This window comes from Mesoplodon densirostris, chromosome 1 (assembly GCF_025265405.1).
Source record: "Mesoplodon densirostris isolate mMesDen1 chromosome 1, mMesDen1 primary haplotype, whole genome shotgun sequence".
Taxonomy (NCBI): Eukaryota; Metazoa; Chordata; class Mammalia; order Artiodactyla; family Ziphiidae; genus Mesoplodon; species Mesoplodon densirostris.
This window is the reverse complement of record NC_082661.1, coordinates 28,844,658-28,861,892: the sequence shown is the minus strand read 5'-3', so window position 1 is coordinate 28,861,892 and position 17,235 is coordinate 28,844,658. Positions and strand designations below refer to the sequence as shown.

Sequence of the window (17,235 nt, the reverse complement as noted above, 5' to 3'; positions counted from 1 at the left end):
TGGGACAGACTGTGGGGCAGGAGCATTTGCTTCCAGTGGTTAGGAGCTCACTACTTGGATCCCAGTGATTTTTTTTTTTAAACAGTCCTAATTAAATCAAAATTTGCCTCCAAATGGTTTTTTAAGTAGTAGTACTAATTATCTTTTCTGTAGCTTCCCACAGTATGCCTCATCTGTCTTAACAGTCCTTCAGTTAAACAACTATCATGACCCTCATTACTCCCCACACTAAACTTTCTCGAGTCACTAAATATCCAGTCCCTTTACTGATCACCTTTCTGAATGACCTTTAGCTTGTCAGTTTCCCTCCTAAAGTGTCCTCCTTCCCCCCAGTAAATGAATATATGCTCCAGATAAGGTCTTTCCTACCAGCAGTTTCCAGCAAGGCTCTTACGCATCTACCCCCGCCCCCACATATTTATGTTTATTGCAATTCAAAACTTCATTTGTTATCACACCAGGACCTCTTTATTCTCTAATTACGTAATATATCTTTTCTTAAACTTACAAGTAGGACTTTGCATTTATCTGTGTTTTCATCTTGTTGGTGTGGGCCTATCATTTTAGCCTTTAAAACCCTAATGATGACATACAAGCATATCTTCATGCAAGCAGCTTTTTATACTCTATATTTATTCTTTGAAAAGCAAACTAATAATCATTTGTTAAGTGCTTTTTCTGTGTAAGACACTTTGTCTTGTTTCTCCTTTTCAATTCCAAGTCCCTTTTTCATGAAGGAGAGACTTACCAACTTATAAGTTTTTTTTTTAATAAAGTATGTCAGAATTCATTTTAATGCTATAGTCCTGATAGTTTGAAATTTAATTGTTAAAATGTAATTGAAATGTTTACATCTTCATGATTTTATCATGTGTCTAAACATAGTTGACCAGAAAGACAATGTGAGCAGAATATGTGCTGTTTTATAACTTTTTTTTTCAGGTAACAATAAATTATTGAGTATTTTCATCTTAGTAGAAACATGTTATCATTCTTTTTAATGGCTTTATATTGTATACTATATTGTAATAGTAGTAGTATTCCTTTGTAGTGCTGTACCATGATTTATTTATTTATTTAACCCAATCTCAATTGACAGACATTCGATTGTTTTATATATATGTATGTATCTCTTTACATATTTATTTATCTTCATGTACTGTATTGCCCACCTTAAAATTCATCACCCCCCACAAAAAGATTATTATGCAGGACTGGTCCAGTGTCCAACATGGCTTTGAATGGTGCTGCCCCTAGTGGCAGAGTGTAATGACTCAAACATCATAGCAAAGACATTTTTTCACATAGGTTGACTTGGAAATGACACAAGTTATATGCCTGATTGAAACCAGAGTTTAGGCTATTCACCCTTATATTTTAGATTTAAATTTATTATAATCGTAATCCATGGTTTCAAAACAAAAGAGAAATAGAAATACAACATGTTTTTTCTACAAAACCACTTTAAAATAACTTTCAATATGTTATGATTTTTTAACATCTTTTAAACTTGAGATTTTGTTCCCAGAAAGTTGTCTTGTAAAATTACATTAATTATATCCTTCTGTATATAAATTCCTGTACGTTAAAAAGGCTGAGTAGAGCAGAGTGCAAGGACAATGACTTTGCATAAATATTACCAAATGACTTTACAATTTTTACCAAATTACACTCATACTGGACATACTCCCTCTTTCCTAGTACTCTTGTGAACACTGGGTATTATGAAAACTCTTAATCTTTACCAGTCTTGAAGTCAGCTGATGATATCATGTCATTTTTCTTTGCATTTCTTTGATTACTAGTGACTCTGAATAGCTCTTAAAAATATACATTGGTCTATTAATTTGTATATTTGTATCTTTTCAAATATTTTTACTAGTTTGTGGTTTGATTTTTGCTTGTGATGTGATTCATTTAATAGCCTTCTCCTTTATGGTCTTTGGGTTTCATGGCATAATATGAACTAGAAAGGTATTTTTGATAGTTTTTAAAGTTATATTTATCTAATTATAGATGAAAGTTGTAAAAAAAAAAAAAAAGAAAACAAGCAGCATGTTAGAATGGAAAGGGCTCTGACTTACAAATCAGACCTGGATTTAAATTCCAACTCATGTATTATGTTGGGTGGAGTATGTTCATCTCTCTGAGCCTCTTTGCTCTTTCTTCTCTCTTAATACTCTATCATTTATCTACTTTGGCAGATGATGTCAGTTCATACAGACTGTATTGTGTCTGTGCAGATTTTAAGTACATTAATGGAAATAACAATAAGAAATGGTGAGTAGATAAATTTATTGTGATTAACAGTGTGAATTATTGGTTGCTTTGTACATGATCTCTTTCATATTACTAAACAATTAGGATATTTGGATATATAGAATAAAAAATTATTTTTGTAATATAAAGTCCTTAATAATGAAATGAAACTCCAATAAAAAATGAGTGCATTTTTCTAGTTGCATTGAGAAAAGGGTATAAGATCTTGGAAGTGGCATCCCTTACCTAATTTTTACCAAGACATAGCTTACTGTGCTGGATAAGTGGAAATAGTTGCAAGTTTATTTAGCCAATTAACTTTGATGGCTTTTTGGTGAGCAACAGTATTGTACTGATTATGCACTGAGAATATTGAAAGTATCCACTGCAAAACTGTGACAGTTGCATTCTTACCTTTGAGATCCCTTATAATGAAACAAGCATTGTGATTTACCTTTTTCACTTGTTTCACTTGGGACTATATAGGCACTGAACATGGTAAAATTTTTGTGTTAGCAGTAGTTGGTTTTTTACTGTTGTTATTTTCCAGTCTTTTGAAAATGTTCCTCCTGAGTTACACCCTTTTATCCATCACTTGCAGATATTTTGTTTATAAATGTCATTTCCTTCACATTTATTTGAAAATCTGTAATTCCTATATGATCATTCTAAATAACTATATGGTTAACATATCATTACCAGCTGCCATTTCTATAAAATCATAGTAATAATCCATGTTTCATGTGCAGACTGTCATCTTGCAACTATGGTTTTGTGAACCCAGGATTTGGGATAAAATATTTTCTTCTGTTAACTAGATACCTTCAGTGAATCACCAGTTTGGCCTTGGATCCCATCATTGTCTGATATAGCTGCTGTGTTTTTCAATATGGGAATTGATTTTAAATCTTTGTTTCCTCTGGAGAATCTTCAGCCAGACTTTAATGAAGATGATCTAGTGTAAGTGTTCTTTTCATAATTAACTCCAAAAATTGTCTTCTAAACAATTTATATATAAACAGTTAATATTCATTTGATAAATTCAGTATTCATGCTTGATTTTTTTTAATCTTAAAGTTGAAATGGATCTTGAATTAGATATATTCTTAACATCTAACTTAATCTAAATGCCATCAGCATGTTTAACAGGGAAAAAATGGGAACATTTTTTAAATTAAAAAAAAATTTTTTAAATAAGACTGCCTATTGTTATTTACCATTATTTTGGAGCTACTGGCCAAAACAATTAGACAAGAAAAAAGAAGAGATATAAAGATAGGAAATGAGTTGGTGAAAGATTCATTATTTGCAGAAAAAGTGATTTAATATATACATAGAAGCCTAAGAATCAACTGAAAAGCTATGGCAAACCAGTAAGAGAATTTGGTATGGATGCCAGGGTACAATGTTAATAAAGAGAAATAAGTAACCTTAAGGTATATGAACTGTAGCTAGTTAATAGATACACTTCATTTGCAATAGTAAGAAAAATATATTAAATACCTTGGACTAAAATAGAAGTGTGTGTGTGTTTGTGTGTGTGTGTGTGTGTGCTGAGGTAAACTGTGAACTTGATGAGATCCTAATAAGAAATGAAACTAACACAACATTGTAAATCAACTATACTCCAATAAGATTAAAATAAAATAAAGAAATGCCAGTCAGATTTTTGTGGGGACGAGGGTAGTTGGGACTCTACAAGTGATTCTAAAGTCATATAGAAAAAATACCCAGGAAAGTTTTGAGAAAGAAGAGTTATGAGGCGGGACTGACCTTAGCAGATAATAACATGGGACAAATGCAGGTATTCATAGCTTCATCAGTGGAACAAAATAAGTCCAAGGCCAACTATACTTTATATGAGGATTTTGACTTTGCAGCAGGTGGGTGCCCTGACCCCTGCATTGTTTAAGGGTCAACTGTAGGGACTTTCCTGGTGGCACAGTGGTTGAGAATCCGCCTGCCAATGCAGGGGTCACAGGTTCGATCCCTGGTCCGGGAAGATCCCACATGCCGCAGAGCAGCCAAGCCCATGCACCATAACTACTGAGCCTGCGCTCTAGAGCCCGTGAGCCACAACTACTGAGCCCACGTGTCACAACTGCTGAAGCCCACGCACCTAGAGCCCTTGCTCCACAACAAAGAGAAGCCACTGCAGTGAGAAGCCCGTGCACCGCAACAAGGACCCAACACAGCTAAAAATAAATACATACATACATACATACATACTAAAAAAGGAAAAAAAAGGGTCAACTATATAAGAATGGAACTCTGGTCACAGACAAAGGCTTAATTTGAAATTAATGAAAAGATCAATAACCTATTAGAAAAATGGACAAAGGAAATAGGCAGAAAAAGAAAAGAAATTAAAACAGTTCTTGGGCTTCCTTGGTGGCGTAGTGGTTTGAGAGTCCACCTGCTGATGTAGGGGACACGGGTTCGTGCCCCGGTCCGGGAAGGTCCCACGTGCCGTGGAGCAGCTAGGCCTGTGAGCCATGGCCACTGAGCCTATACGTCCGGAGCCTGTGTTCCGCAACGGGAGAGGCCACAACAGTGAGAGGCCCGCGTACCACAAAAAAAATAACAGTTCTTAAACTTTATGAGAATATTCTCATCTTCACTTTTTCAAAAAAAAAAAAAAAGCAAATTTTTGTTACTTGGTATATCCAGAACCAAACTCTTCTCTCCGTTTCTTTCCACCCCATACAGGATCCCTCCTTGTTGCTCAGATGTAACCTGTATCTGAAAATATGTTGGATAGCAAATTTTCACATAAAGACTGTATTCCATCATCCATCCTATTCCATTTAAATAGGAAAAATAATGCTTTCTCAGACCATTCAGAAACCCCAAACATGACCAAAATACTCAAATACCTATATTTAGAAAGTTAAAATATTATTTAACATTTAATGAACTGAATAGTATGTGGTGATTCTGTATGTTGTATGCAACAGATTTGTTTTCCTTTCTTCACTGTAGTGAACAGGTACTGTAGTGGAAATAGTGAAAGATATATAATTATTTCATTAAGACATAATAAATGCAAATAATATTTAGCAAAATTGTTTTTTGATTGATTATTTACCAACTGAAGAGTTGCCTCAGTCAGGTTTGGGAGCCAGGAGGTGGTGGCTATAAGTCACCACCGTTGCTGTGTAGTGGTAGGCGAAGATGAACACAGGTAAGCAAGAGTAAGCTGGTGAAGGAATGAGTGAAACATAATCAAATACCTGTTTAAACAACATGAGCACGAGAGTGAATTCTGTTGAGATATCACAACTTACTCTTTTCTCACTAGGACTCACGTCCAGTTTATGCATTTTTGCTGGTATATATGTGCATATTCACAGTAGCAAGTTTCTATCCAACTAGGAGGTTTGGAGTGAAAAATGTTTAAAGGTTGTTAGAGTAAATATTCAGGTAGGGAGAGTAAGATGTTAAAGGATACTAGGACAGTTCTTTTCTTTACCATTATTCTGCAGGAAATACAGACCTAGTCCTAACCTCTTTCTAGTCTGTACTCCATCAATTGTCACATCCCTGTGTTCCACTTCCTCTACCTATCTCACAGCTATTCTTTCCTTTTCGTTCCCAGTGTCAGTCTAACTCAGATCCTCGTTTCATGCCTAGCCTGGCAAAAATCTCCTTTCCTGTGGGGCTTTCCACCTCCAAGATATTTATTCCTTTCATTGTTAGAGGATTCCTTTTATGAAAGCTTTTTTTCTCCACTATTAAAGCTTTACACCTGTATTTAAGACTCTACAGTTGACTCTGACCTTTTTTCTGTTTTGTTCACCCTTTTGTTCTAACCAAATTGATTCTGTTGCTGTTCCTCCACGTTAGCCATTGCTGCATTGGATCTTCCTCATGCTAGTCCCTCACCTCCATCCTCAGTGTCTACTCACCAAAATTATCTGTCTCACTTGTTGAAGCACTGTTTATAAGAGTAGAATTACCAACATTACATATTGTTTACTATGTGCCAGACATGGTTCTGGGGGCTTAATATATAGTACTTCATTTAATAGTCACTACAACTACTAGATAGTATTTTCATTCCCATTTACAGGTGAGTGAGGCACAGAAAGGTTAAGTAACTTGCCTGAGGTTGTATAGCTAGGAATGGACACAGGACTACTGAGCAGATATTTTAAAAAATAAGAAAGTTCTTCCCATGTAGTTATAGGAGTATCTCTAAGACATATTAAGTGAAGAAAGAGAGGTGCACAACAGAGTGTATAGTATGCTACCATTTGTATTAAAGCAGTGGGGAGAGGTGTATTCATATTTATTTGTATGTATATAAAATGCCTGTGGGAGGAAGGACTAAAACTAGTAGTGATTGTCTGTGAGGAGGGGAAATGAGTGGCTGAAGGCCTAGACTGGGAGGACAATTCTCTTCAGCACACTGTGCCTTAATTTCTTTTAACTTTTTTTTTTTAACCATATGAAAGGGTTATTTATTCAAAAAAAATTAAACAAGAAAATATTACCTATGTTTTGAAGGCCAAATTCATGTGTCTCCTCTTCCATGAACCTTCACTGATTCCTCAACCAAAATTGGGGTGCTTGGAATTGTTTATATTGCTGTGGAAGTTTTGTTGGGCCACTTATGAGGCCTTTAAATATTATGAGTTCTTTGTAGTCAGAGCCACCTTCTGCATAGCTCTCTGACACCCAGAGCAACAGAGAGAATGCCTCATAAAAAGTAGCTGTTCAAGGGAAAACTAATGCATAGAAATAGAAATCAGATTTACCTGGAATGGAGGTAGCCAATTGACTCGGATCTGACATGAAGGGACTTTTGAAGTATGATAGAAACGTTCTGTTTCTTGATTTGGATGGTGGTTACACTAGTATACATACCAAGATTTTAAATGTGTGTATTCCTTTTATTGTATGTAAATTATACCTCAGTAAAACTTTTGTTGTTCAGTACTTCTCACAGTTTTGTGCCTAGTTTCACATTGCTTTATTCACTCTTCCATAGTTCTGAAACACAGATGACACTGGGGGTGAAAGGAAGTGAAGATTCATCTTGTAAGCCAATATTTTCATCTGTCCCTGAAACCAACATTTTAAATGTTGTCAAGGTAGGAGAAAACTCTTTTTTGTATGTCTTTAGCACAGAGCTGGAACCACTTAGTTTTTTGCTTAATGGTTTTAAAACAAAATCAGGGACTTCCTTGGTGGTCCAGTGGTTAAGACTCCACGCTCTCAATGCAGGGGGCCCAGGTTCGATCTTAGTCAGGGAACTGGATCCCCGCAGGCCTCACTGAAGATCCCGCACGCAGCAATGAAGATCCCGTGTGCCACAACTAAGACCCAGCACAGCCAAATTAAAAACAAAAAAAACAAAAAAAAAACTCACTAGTGTTTTACCATGGGATTTCTAGTCTCTGAAATTTCTTAGCAATAATCTTCACATTAAAGGTGTTTTTTGCTGTTTTATTTATTTATGTTTTGTTTTGTTTTTTGGCTGCACTGTGCGGCATGCAGGATCTTAGTTCCCTGCGTGGAGTCTTAACCACTGGACCGCTAACCCTAACACAAACCAGGGAAGTCCCTTATTTTTGTTTTAATGTTAGGAACAAAAGGGAACTTTGAATCAAAGTTATGTGATTAAAATAGTTCTAGGAATACCTTTACCAAGAAGCTTTTTGCTGCTAGTAGTTTTGAAACCAGTAATTTTTTAGAATTAGAATATATGAAGAAAAAAATTGTAACTTACAGTATAACTTAGTGACCAAGAATTAATAACAGTGTTAAAACATTTTTAGTGGCTGAATCAAATCAATGATATTGAACTGCTAAGAAAATTTCGAAAATTAAAAATGGGGAAGAAAATACTTATCAAGTCAACTATTAACATGAGTATTTCTTGCCTTTTTCCTAGACAACTGATGTTTCAATTTCTATATAGTTCTCTTTTGCATTTTTTGTTTAAACGTTTTTATAATGTAAATTCTTCAAGCAAAATATATCTCCTTAAGTTGTTTTGTCTCTGATATGTGTCAAAGTTTCTAGGCTTGTGTACATCTATACATCCGGAAGGTTACCAGGATTGTGAAATAATGTTACTGATTTTAATGTTGTTTAAAATGAGTCTGGAGAAACAACTGAAACAGATTCCTCTAGTGGACTTTCAAAGCCTCCTGATAAACCTGATGAAAAACATCAGAGATTGGAATACAAAGGTAACATTACTTAAAATTTTAATATTGTTTTTTGTATAGCATCACAATTTGACTTTCATAGTGCGTGCAGAATTGAAAGTTTCTAACCTCAGTTAAGATCTTCAGCAGATGAAAAATAAACTGAAGAAATGACTGTCTGTGCTGGCACTGTATTTAAATTCATGAAACTGAATCTCTTCTAAAACTGCAGTTAATTCATTCCACAAAAAATGTATTATGTTTACTGGGGATTTACTGTGGCCCAAGCATTAATGCAGGTGCTAGAGATAAAGCTGTGAAGACAAAGCCCTTGCTCTCCCAGCACTTCTATTCTAGTCAAAGGGTTAGGTCATAAACAATGTAAATGTAGGTTATAATATCATGTTAAGTTGTAATAAGTGCTACAAATTACAATAAAGCAGGACAAGGCAGGGATGCTCTACTATTTCATATGAGGCAGTTAAGGAAGCCCTTTCTGAAGTGACCTTTGAACAGAGACCTAAATGAAATGATAGAGTGAATCATACGTAACAGCAAGAATTTGAGTTGAACTTCTGCAGCCATTGGAGGTAAACATGTATAGTTTTTGTTAGGTTTTTTTAAATTATATTTTCAGCATTTTTTGGTGGAAAATGTCAAACATGCAAAAGTAGAGAGAAGAGTTTAATGAACCCCTAAATACTTATCAACCAACTTCAATAATTATCAAGACATAATCAATCTTATCTCATCTCTACCCTCATCCCATACTTCCCTACTCAGGGATTATTTTGAAGTAGTTCTGTTAGACTTTAAATACTGGAATAGTTGAGGATTCCTAAAATTCAAGAAATCCCAAGTCAGGAACATGTATTATCTTGTGCAGCTCTCATTATATACCTTTGGAGACTGGTATGTGCACTTAGATTACTTTATTCTTCAAAAGACTGTTTAAATACAGATAGATATGATGTAGCACAAAACACAAAAGCCGAGCTTCCCTGGTGGCGCAGTGGTTGAGAGTCTGCCTGCCGATGCAGGGGACACGGGTTCGTGCCCCAGTCCGGGAAGATCCCACATGCTGCAGAGCGGCTGGGCCCGTGAGCCATGACCGCTGAGCCTGCACGTCTGGAGCCTGTACGTCTGGAGCCTGTGCTCCGCAATGGGAGAGGCCACAACAGTGAGAGGCCCGCGTACCGCAAAAAAAAAAAAAAAAAGCCAAATGAAATTCTGGTAAATGTATCTATTCAGTCTATTCTAGAGTTTAAAATAAAGCTGAATATGTGTACTCCATGCTGTTTCTAAAAATGAATGCTCTTTTTATAATAATGCTTCATTAAGAAGGGATGTGGATGATCTGTTAGATATTTGATTCCACTGACCTGTTTGAAAAATCTTGCTCACTGTTTGTTTTCAGGTGCCTGAACTCTGTCTGGCCATAAATGAGCTCTCCAGTCATCCCCACAACCTTCTGTGGTTGGTACAGCTGGTCCCTAACTGGACATCACGTGGAAGGTATTGAAAAGTGAGAATTAAACACTAAGAAAAATGTATGTTTACATTAATGAAATGCTTTTAGGTCATTTATTTCCTTTAATCATTCCATGAATGTTAAATCAGAGTCTTTTATTTCATTTCATATTCAGTTGTGGGAAAAGGCAGTGACAGGCTGATTCTGATATTTAGATCAGTTTGTAATATTCTTGATTTTTAATTTTAGCTTATCTGATAACTTAATATAGATGGCATATACCATGAAAATGAATCCGTTTGCCTTTTTTTTTTTTTTTTTTTTTTTTTGGCTTTAGTAAAAAGAAATCCCAGCAGTAAAATAGATTTTCCAACAGTAAATCATCAGGGTCAAAGATAAAGGCTCTTAATGGTTTTCCTGAGCTTCACGCAACTTTAACTTTGTGTACAAATACTTTACATGAAAATTTTACTGTTCTACTATAGCTTATATATTCTTGTATAGCCTTCTCTTGAAACATTAGCTATGTTTCGAATTAGAAGAACTTCTTTTTGCAAACTTCATTTGCTTCTTAAGCAGTATTCATTAAACACATTCTAAATACTTTAAAATTCTAATTCCAGGCAACTGAGACAGTGCCTCAGCCTAGTGATTATTTCAAAGCTTTTGGATGAGAAACATGAAGATATCCCTAATGTGAATAATCTGCAGGTATAAATAACATTTTTGTTTTCTTTTAATAAATGGGAGAGCTAGTGATGTGTAGAGAAAATTGATGGATCCTACGTCAAAAGTACTGAGGTTAGATCCTAACTCAGGCATAATACTATTCATGTAATCTTTAGCATGGTACTTAACTAATGAGACCCAGTTTCTTTATGTGTGAAATAGAGACAGTATCACACCCTCTACCACATAGGATGGTTGTGGACAGTTAGATGAATTAATGTATAAAAAGTACTGGGAAAGGGCTTCCTTGGTGGCACAGTGGTTAAGAATCTGCCTGCCAATGCAAGGGACACAGGTTCGAGCCCTGGTCCGGGAAGATCCCACATGCCGCAGAGCAACTAAACCCATGTGCCACAGCTACTGAGCCTGCTCTCTAGAGCCCGCGAGCCACAACTACTGCAACCCGCGTGCCTAGAGCCTGTGCTCCCCAACAAAGAGAAGCCACCGCAATGAGAAGCCCGCACACCGCAGCTAGAGAAAGCCCGCGCGCAGCAACAAAGACCCAATGCAGCCAAAAATAAATAAATAAATAGATTTATTTTAATAAATAAATCAATAAAAAGTACTGGGAAAGGGCTTCCCTGGTGGCACGGTGGTTAAGAATCTGCCTGCCAATTCAAGGGACACAGGTTTGAGCCCTGGTCCGGGAAGATCCCACATGCCATGGAGCAACTAAGCCCGTGCGCCACGACTACTGAGTCTGTGCGCCGCAACTACTGAAGCCCGCACACCTAGAGCCCATGCTTTGCAACAAGAGAAGCCACCGCAATGAGAAGCCCACACACCACAACGAAGAGTAGCCCCCGCTTGCCACAATTAGAGAAAGCCTGCGCGCAGCAACGAAGACCCAATGTTGCCAAAAATAAATAAATAAAATTTTTTTTTAAAGTACTGGGAAAATCATAATGTGCTATATAAATATGACATTATTTAATTAGTTCACCTTGTCAATGTTAGCCATTTTATCACAAGATTAGAAATTGCAGAACTACTAAACCTTAATTGCATCTTGTACCTATTTTAATATTAAACAGTCTTTAAATTATAGAGCTTAAATGTGGTTGCCCAGTAGTGAATATATCATGTATACATGAGTGTGTATAAACATGTCCTATAGAAACCCCACTCTGAGAAGTCCTGAAGGCTTTTTACAAGCATAATAGCACTAATGGGGTTATTCATAGTTGAATCTGAAAACTCAACACAGAACCTGATCTAGATGTGGTGTTCTTGTTTGAACTGCAGTTCAGTACAAGATAATCCGTTAGGTCCTACAGATTAAGAAAAAAAAATGAATAAGATAGAGACTCTGACCTTGAAAACAATGTAGTGGTTGAAACAGAATTAAGCAACCATTGTGGTACAGTGTAGCAAGAACTCTGATGGAAGTATGCACAAGGTGCTGTGGGACAGAGAGATTGAAAAGGACAGCTGGTTTCTACATTAGTAGAGTTGATGTAGGTTTCATTCTAGATTTTTGGGGGACCACACCTGAGCCACCAGGGTAATTAGCAAATAGCTCTCAGTCCTTTCAGTGATATTTCAGTGAATTCTTGGACTTCCCTGGTGGCACAGTGGTTAAGAATCCGCCTACCAATGCAGGGGACACGGGTTCAAGCCCTGGTCCGGGAAGATCCCACATGCCGCGGAGCGACTAAGCCTGTGCTTCACAACTACTGAAGCCCGTGTGCTTAGAGCCGGCGCTCCGCAACAAGAGAAGTCACCTCAATGAGAAGCCCCATGCACTGCAATGAAGAGTAGCCCCAACTCGCCGCAACTAGAGAAAAGCCAGTGTGCAGCGACAAAGACCCAATGCAGCCATAAATAAATAAATAAATTTATTTATTTATTTTAAAAAAGAATTATTTTCAGAATTCAATAATGCTACTCACGGGGAGGAAGATTCAACTCTGCTGCCTTTCAAATAGTTCCTCAAAGAAAGTCCTCCCTTTGACCTCTATTGTAAAGCTGTTTGGTCTCCTTAAGTTTTCATCCTCAATTACAAGTACTAAATCTTTAATATTCCTTTTAGGGAATTCCCTGGTGGTCCAGTGGTTAGGACTTAGGGCTTTCACTGCTGGGGCCTGGGTTCAATCCCTGAACGAAGAAATAAGATCCTGCAAGCTGCGTGGCACAGCCAAAAAAATAAAATAAGATCCCTCTTAAGCAATTGGGGACTTTTTTTTTTACTCTTATTTTATTGCAGTGAAATTTAATAGTACAAAAAAAGTCACATGACCTTGGTGGGTCAACTGGGGACTTTTAAGTTAAGTGAATATCACTGGACCATAAGAAGCTAAAGGGGCAAAATTAGAGAAGGCAAAATGAACAGAGGACACACTGAAAATAAAAATAGCCTAAGAAAGAGTAAGTGTATTGCCTAGTATTATTCAGTGTCTCCTCTTTCTTTTGATAGATATCAGTCTTGCATCGCTATCTTGTGCAAATGAAGCCTTCAGATTTGTTGAAGAAAATGGTCTTGAAGAAAAGGGCTGAACAACCAAATGGCACTATTGATGATAGTCTTCATCTGGAACTTGAAAAGCAGGTATCCACGGCTAGATCATCTCAAAAGAGTACATATGAGCATAACCAATGATAACTTCCTAACCATGGACGTTTCTGGGTTTAGAGACTAGATACATTCTAGCAAACACAATTATATAGTGAATGATATTTTTGTTTATTGCTGTCATGAAATTCTTCAGTTAACTTGAGGATTGAGGTAAAAGGATGGTTGTTGGTAATTTAATACTGGGAGTATTTTTTGTAGCCCTTTACTAGGGCAGTCGTGAGGTGGTAAAAGGAATGCACTTGAGTTAGAAATCAGAAACCTGGGATAAATGCTTGGCTTTTCCTTACTAACCAGCTCAGTTAACTTTAGCAAATCCTTAATCCTTCCTAGACAGCTTTCCTAATGTATAAACTGGGATGACATGTATTCTAGCTGATTCATGGATGTTGATTTTATTCATTTCTCTACCAGGCATATTACCTGACCTACATTCTTCTTCATTTAGTCGGTGAAGTTAGTTGTTCTCACTCTTTTTCTTCTGGACAACGGGTAGGTATATTTTAGTGTTTTTTGTTTTTAATAAGTGTCACTATTGATGGAATAAATGAACATTCTTTATATAGGAGAAAACTTAATAAAATAACTTTTATCAAGTTACCTTTGGATTCACTATAGAAATCTCAGTGTACACTGGAAAAAGGGAAGTAATAGTAACCTTGCAGCCATGTCACTGACAAAAATTATTTGTCTACACATGTTAGTTCTGTTTACTGGAGTGGAACTTAACTGTGATAACTTGGCAGTAGTGTGATACATTAATAAGATATCAAGATCACCAAATACCAAATGGGTTAGCTCTTAGCTGGTTTCTTCCCATCTCTGCTCCCACTCCACTTCCTTTTTCTTTAGAAACCATGTTTGCCTTCAAAATTAAACTGATGGTAAGTCAGGCTACTTCAGATATGCATTTCTCAATTATCTCACCATGTTAAGATTTTCATTTTGAATTATTTTATTCTTCCTATCCTATCATGTTCCATACTCCTGGGGAAAGTTCTTGTTTAATTCTTCATGTTTCACACCTTAGGTAATCCAACCGCTGTTTAAAACTTTGTATCTCCTTAGGCATGATCAGAAGGGCACAAGACTGGTTCATGTCTTTTTATAAACACTGCTGTTCATAGAACTATGTTTGCTCTGCTGATTGGAACCTAACATAGTCATCTATCTGTTCTTATATATGGTCTTTAAATTTTTAAATTATTTTTTTCTGATTGATTAGAAAACAATCAATGATTATTGCTTTAAAATTCAATTATTATAAAACCATATAAGGTAGAAAGTGAAAGACTTTATAATCCAGTGCCCTCCTATAAATTTCTCCATAATTTATGCATATACTAACATAATTATTTTTTTAATGAGTTCATATTATTTGCAACTTGTCTTTTTCCCCCACTGTAAATTACTGGCACGTCTATCTAATAACCGTAGTATTTCAGAACCTTTGATGAACATTCCTTTCTGTGTGATTACACACAGTGCTAACATGAACCTTTGGAAGCATTTCTGTAGGGTAAATTCCTAGAAGTAGAAATGCTAGATCAAAGGTTATAAATTTTTCAAATTTTAATTATTTTAAAATGGTTTTTATCACATTTTCCTCCCCAAAAATGTCCATTTACATTCTCACCTTAGTATATTCAACCTTAGTATATATATATGAGTGTGACTGTTTTGGACTATACACTTCTAAAACTTAAGACACTTACTTTTTCAAGGAACTACCACTAAACCTCCTTTTGTTCATAGAGAAAAAAATAGGTTAGCTGTTACTTGAATATTTCATTAGAGAATGTGTTAATGGAAAGACTCTTAAATTTCTAGGCACTACTTCACAGTCTGAATTCTGGGGTTAATTTTCATTAATGTGCCTTAATACATAGCAAAACAACCTTTATTTTTGCATTATATTTTATGCATTAACTAGCAATAAACCATAACAGTCTTATTGTTGTGGCAGTTAGTACTTTTTACTGATATGACTGCTATTATGTTGGATGGTTAATATCAGAAATTGCTAAGGTAGATTTTTTAAAATGATTGTTAGCTGTCCTAGCTACATGATCTTTTCTTTGTTAATTTGTAATGCTTCAGAGTTGTTTTCATCCCTTGCATTTGTTTTACACAGAAACACTTTGTGCACCTCTGTGGGGCTTTAGAAAAGCATGTTAAGTGTGATATTAGGGAAGATGCAAGACTGTTTTATAGAACTAAGGTAAGTGTGTGCTTTTCTTATTGTTAGTTTTTTGTTTGTTTGTTTAACCTTGGTTTCGTTAATACTTGAGTAAGAAAAGCCTCTCTTTAAGAAGGAACATATAAGATTAGAAATATGACTTTCTCCTTTAATAACAAATTAGCTTCTACTAAGTACTTCTAGCTAGATTGAAAGTAAAGGGGGGGGGGGAATCTCAAAAGCAAATACATTTTAAGACAAGCTGAATATATGAGTATGGAGTTAGGAAAGCAACTTTGGTATTAATAAAACAATTTGACGATTTTTACTGAAGCATAAAAATTTGGGGGGGAAACTTTTTCTTCTAAGTATTTTTTTTTATTCTAAATCATCTTTTAGCTTTTGTAGTGTAGAGCCGATCCATTCTTGCCCATTTGTGTTTGGATAGTCATTGAATGTGAGGTTTCAGCTTTGTAACTTTATATTTTACATTAATTAGCTGTGAAGGTTAGATATTTCAACAATTCCCATTTAGATTTAGTATCTGTATTTATTGTAATAGATTTAAGTTAAATACAAAAATGAGCAACTAATGAAATTGTATCAGATTGCAGATTTTCAAATACATGTAGGGGATAGCTCTTTGCCTTAGAGTGGAAACTGTAGTTTCAGAAGCACATTCTTTTGAACATTAACTAGAGTTACTGGCCCATAGAACTTGGTGGTAGTGGCTACTGCTGACAGACATGCTAAGGGGGACCACCCAAGGTTTTTGTTTCTTAAAGCCAAGAAGCTGGGCATAGACTGGTGCCAGGACTCCTCTTACTTAGAGCAGAGAATGACACAGAGGTCTGTGGCAGTTGCTTTCAGGTCCTGCTGAAATAGATGAATTGCATGCCTCTCCACAAGCCTCTGGTAGAAAAGGTGGTGATTGTTTTAGAGAAACTGAATCTGCTGAACTCTAAATGGAGAAAAAAGCAGACCTTGAAATTTACTTTATAAACTTGAAGCAACTATAAAATTCCTGACCTGTTTAAAACACTGTGTTGGGACTTCCCTGGCAGTCTAGTGGTTAAGACTCTGAGCATCCACTGCAGAGGGCGTGGGTGCGATCCCTGGTCAGGGAACTAAGATCTCACGTGCTGTGTGGCACGACCAAATAAATAATTTAATTAAATAAAACATTTTGTCAAGCAATTATGTCCAGGAACTAACTGAGAATCTCTAGTGTGGTAGGAGTTTCACACAGAGACTTGCTAAACCTCCAAATATAGGAATAGATCAGGTATTTAAAGAGGATTCATAGGGGCTTCCTGGTGGCGCAGTGGTTGAGAGTCTGCCTGCCGATGCAGGGGACACGGGTTCGTGCCCCGGTCCAGGAAGATCCCACATGCCGCGGGGCGGCTGGGCCCGTGAGCCATGGCCGCTGAGCCTGCGCGTCCGGAGCCTGTGCTCCTCAACGGGAGAGGCCACAACAGTGAGAGGCCTGCGTACCGGGGGGGCAAAAAAAAGAGGATTAATAGTGTAGTCTACCTTTGAACAACACAGATTTGAGTACTGATTCTGTCCAAACCGTTTCAGCTTCCTGCCCTTGGGTGAGTCATTTATCACTTTCTTTGTTTTTGAGGCAGAGAGAGCAGTATGATTTTCTGCTGTGTGGGGGCTTGGCACCACTAACCCCCGCATTGTTCAAGAGTCCACTGTACTTTGCAAAAACCTAGAGAGGCTTAACATTGAATTTTGAATCTTGTAATAGTGTGAAAAGGAACAAATGACAACCCTTTTTTGTGGCCTTGAGTCTTTCAAATAGAACTTGGAAGGCAGGGAACAGCCAAAGCTTTGGGTCCTGTAACAAAGGCCACTCTTC

At 36.6% G+C, this 17,235-nt stretch overlaps 1 protein-coding gene across 2 annotated transcripts in view; it reads left to right on the top strand.

Annotated features, from left to right (window-relative positions):
* The window catches only part of SLF2 (SMC5-SMC6 complex localization factor 2), a 43,832-nt gene that overhangs the window by 18,278 nt on the left and 8,319 nt on the right, over nt 1-17,235 (top strand). For both annotated transcript variants that reach the window (XM_060107734.1, XM_060107793.1), the window contains exons 10-18: nt 2,205-2,280; nt 3,078-3,219; nt 7,253-7,355; nt 8,283-8,459; nt 9,835-9,932; nt 10,512-10,599; nt 13,034-13,165; nt 13,604-13,681; nt 15,324-15,410. In XM_060107734.1, coding sequence (XP_059963717.1) covers nt 2,205-2,280; nt 3,078-3,219; nt 7,253-7,355; nt 8,283-8,459; nt 9,835-9,932; nt 10,512-10,599; nt 13,034-13,165; nt 13,604-13,681; nt 15,324-15,410 — 981 coding nt within the window. The remainder of the gene's footprint in view (nt 1-2,204; nt 2,281-3,077; nt 3,220-7,252; nt 7,356-8,282; nt 8,460-9,834; nt 9,933-10,511; nt 10,600-13,033; nt 13,166-13,603; nt 13,682-15,323; nt 15,411-17,235) is intronic.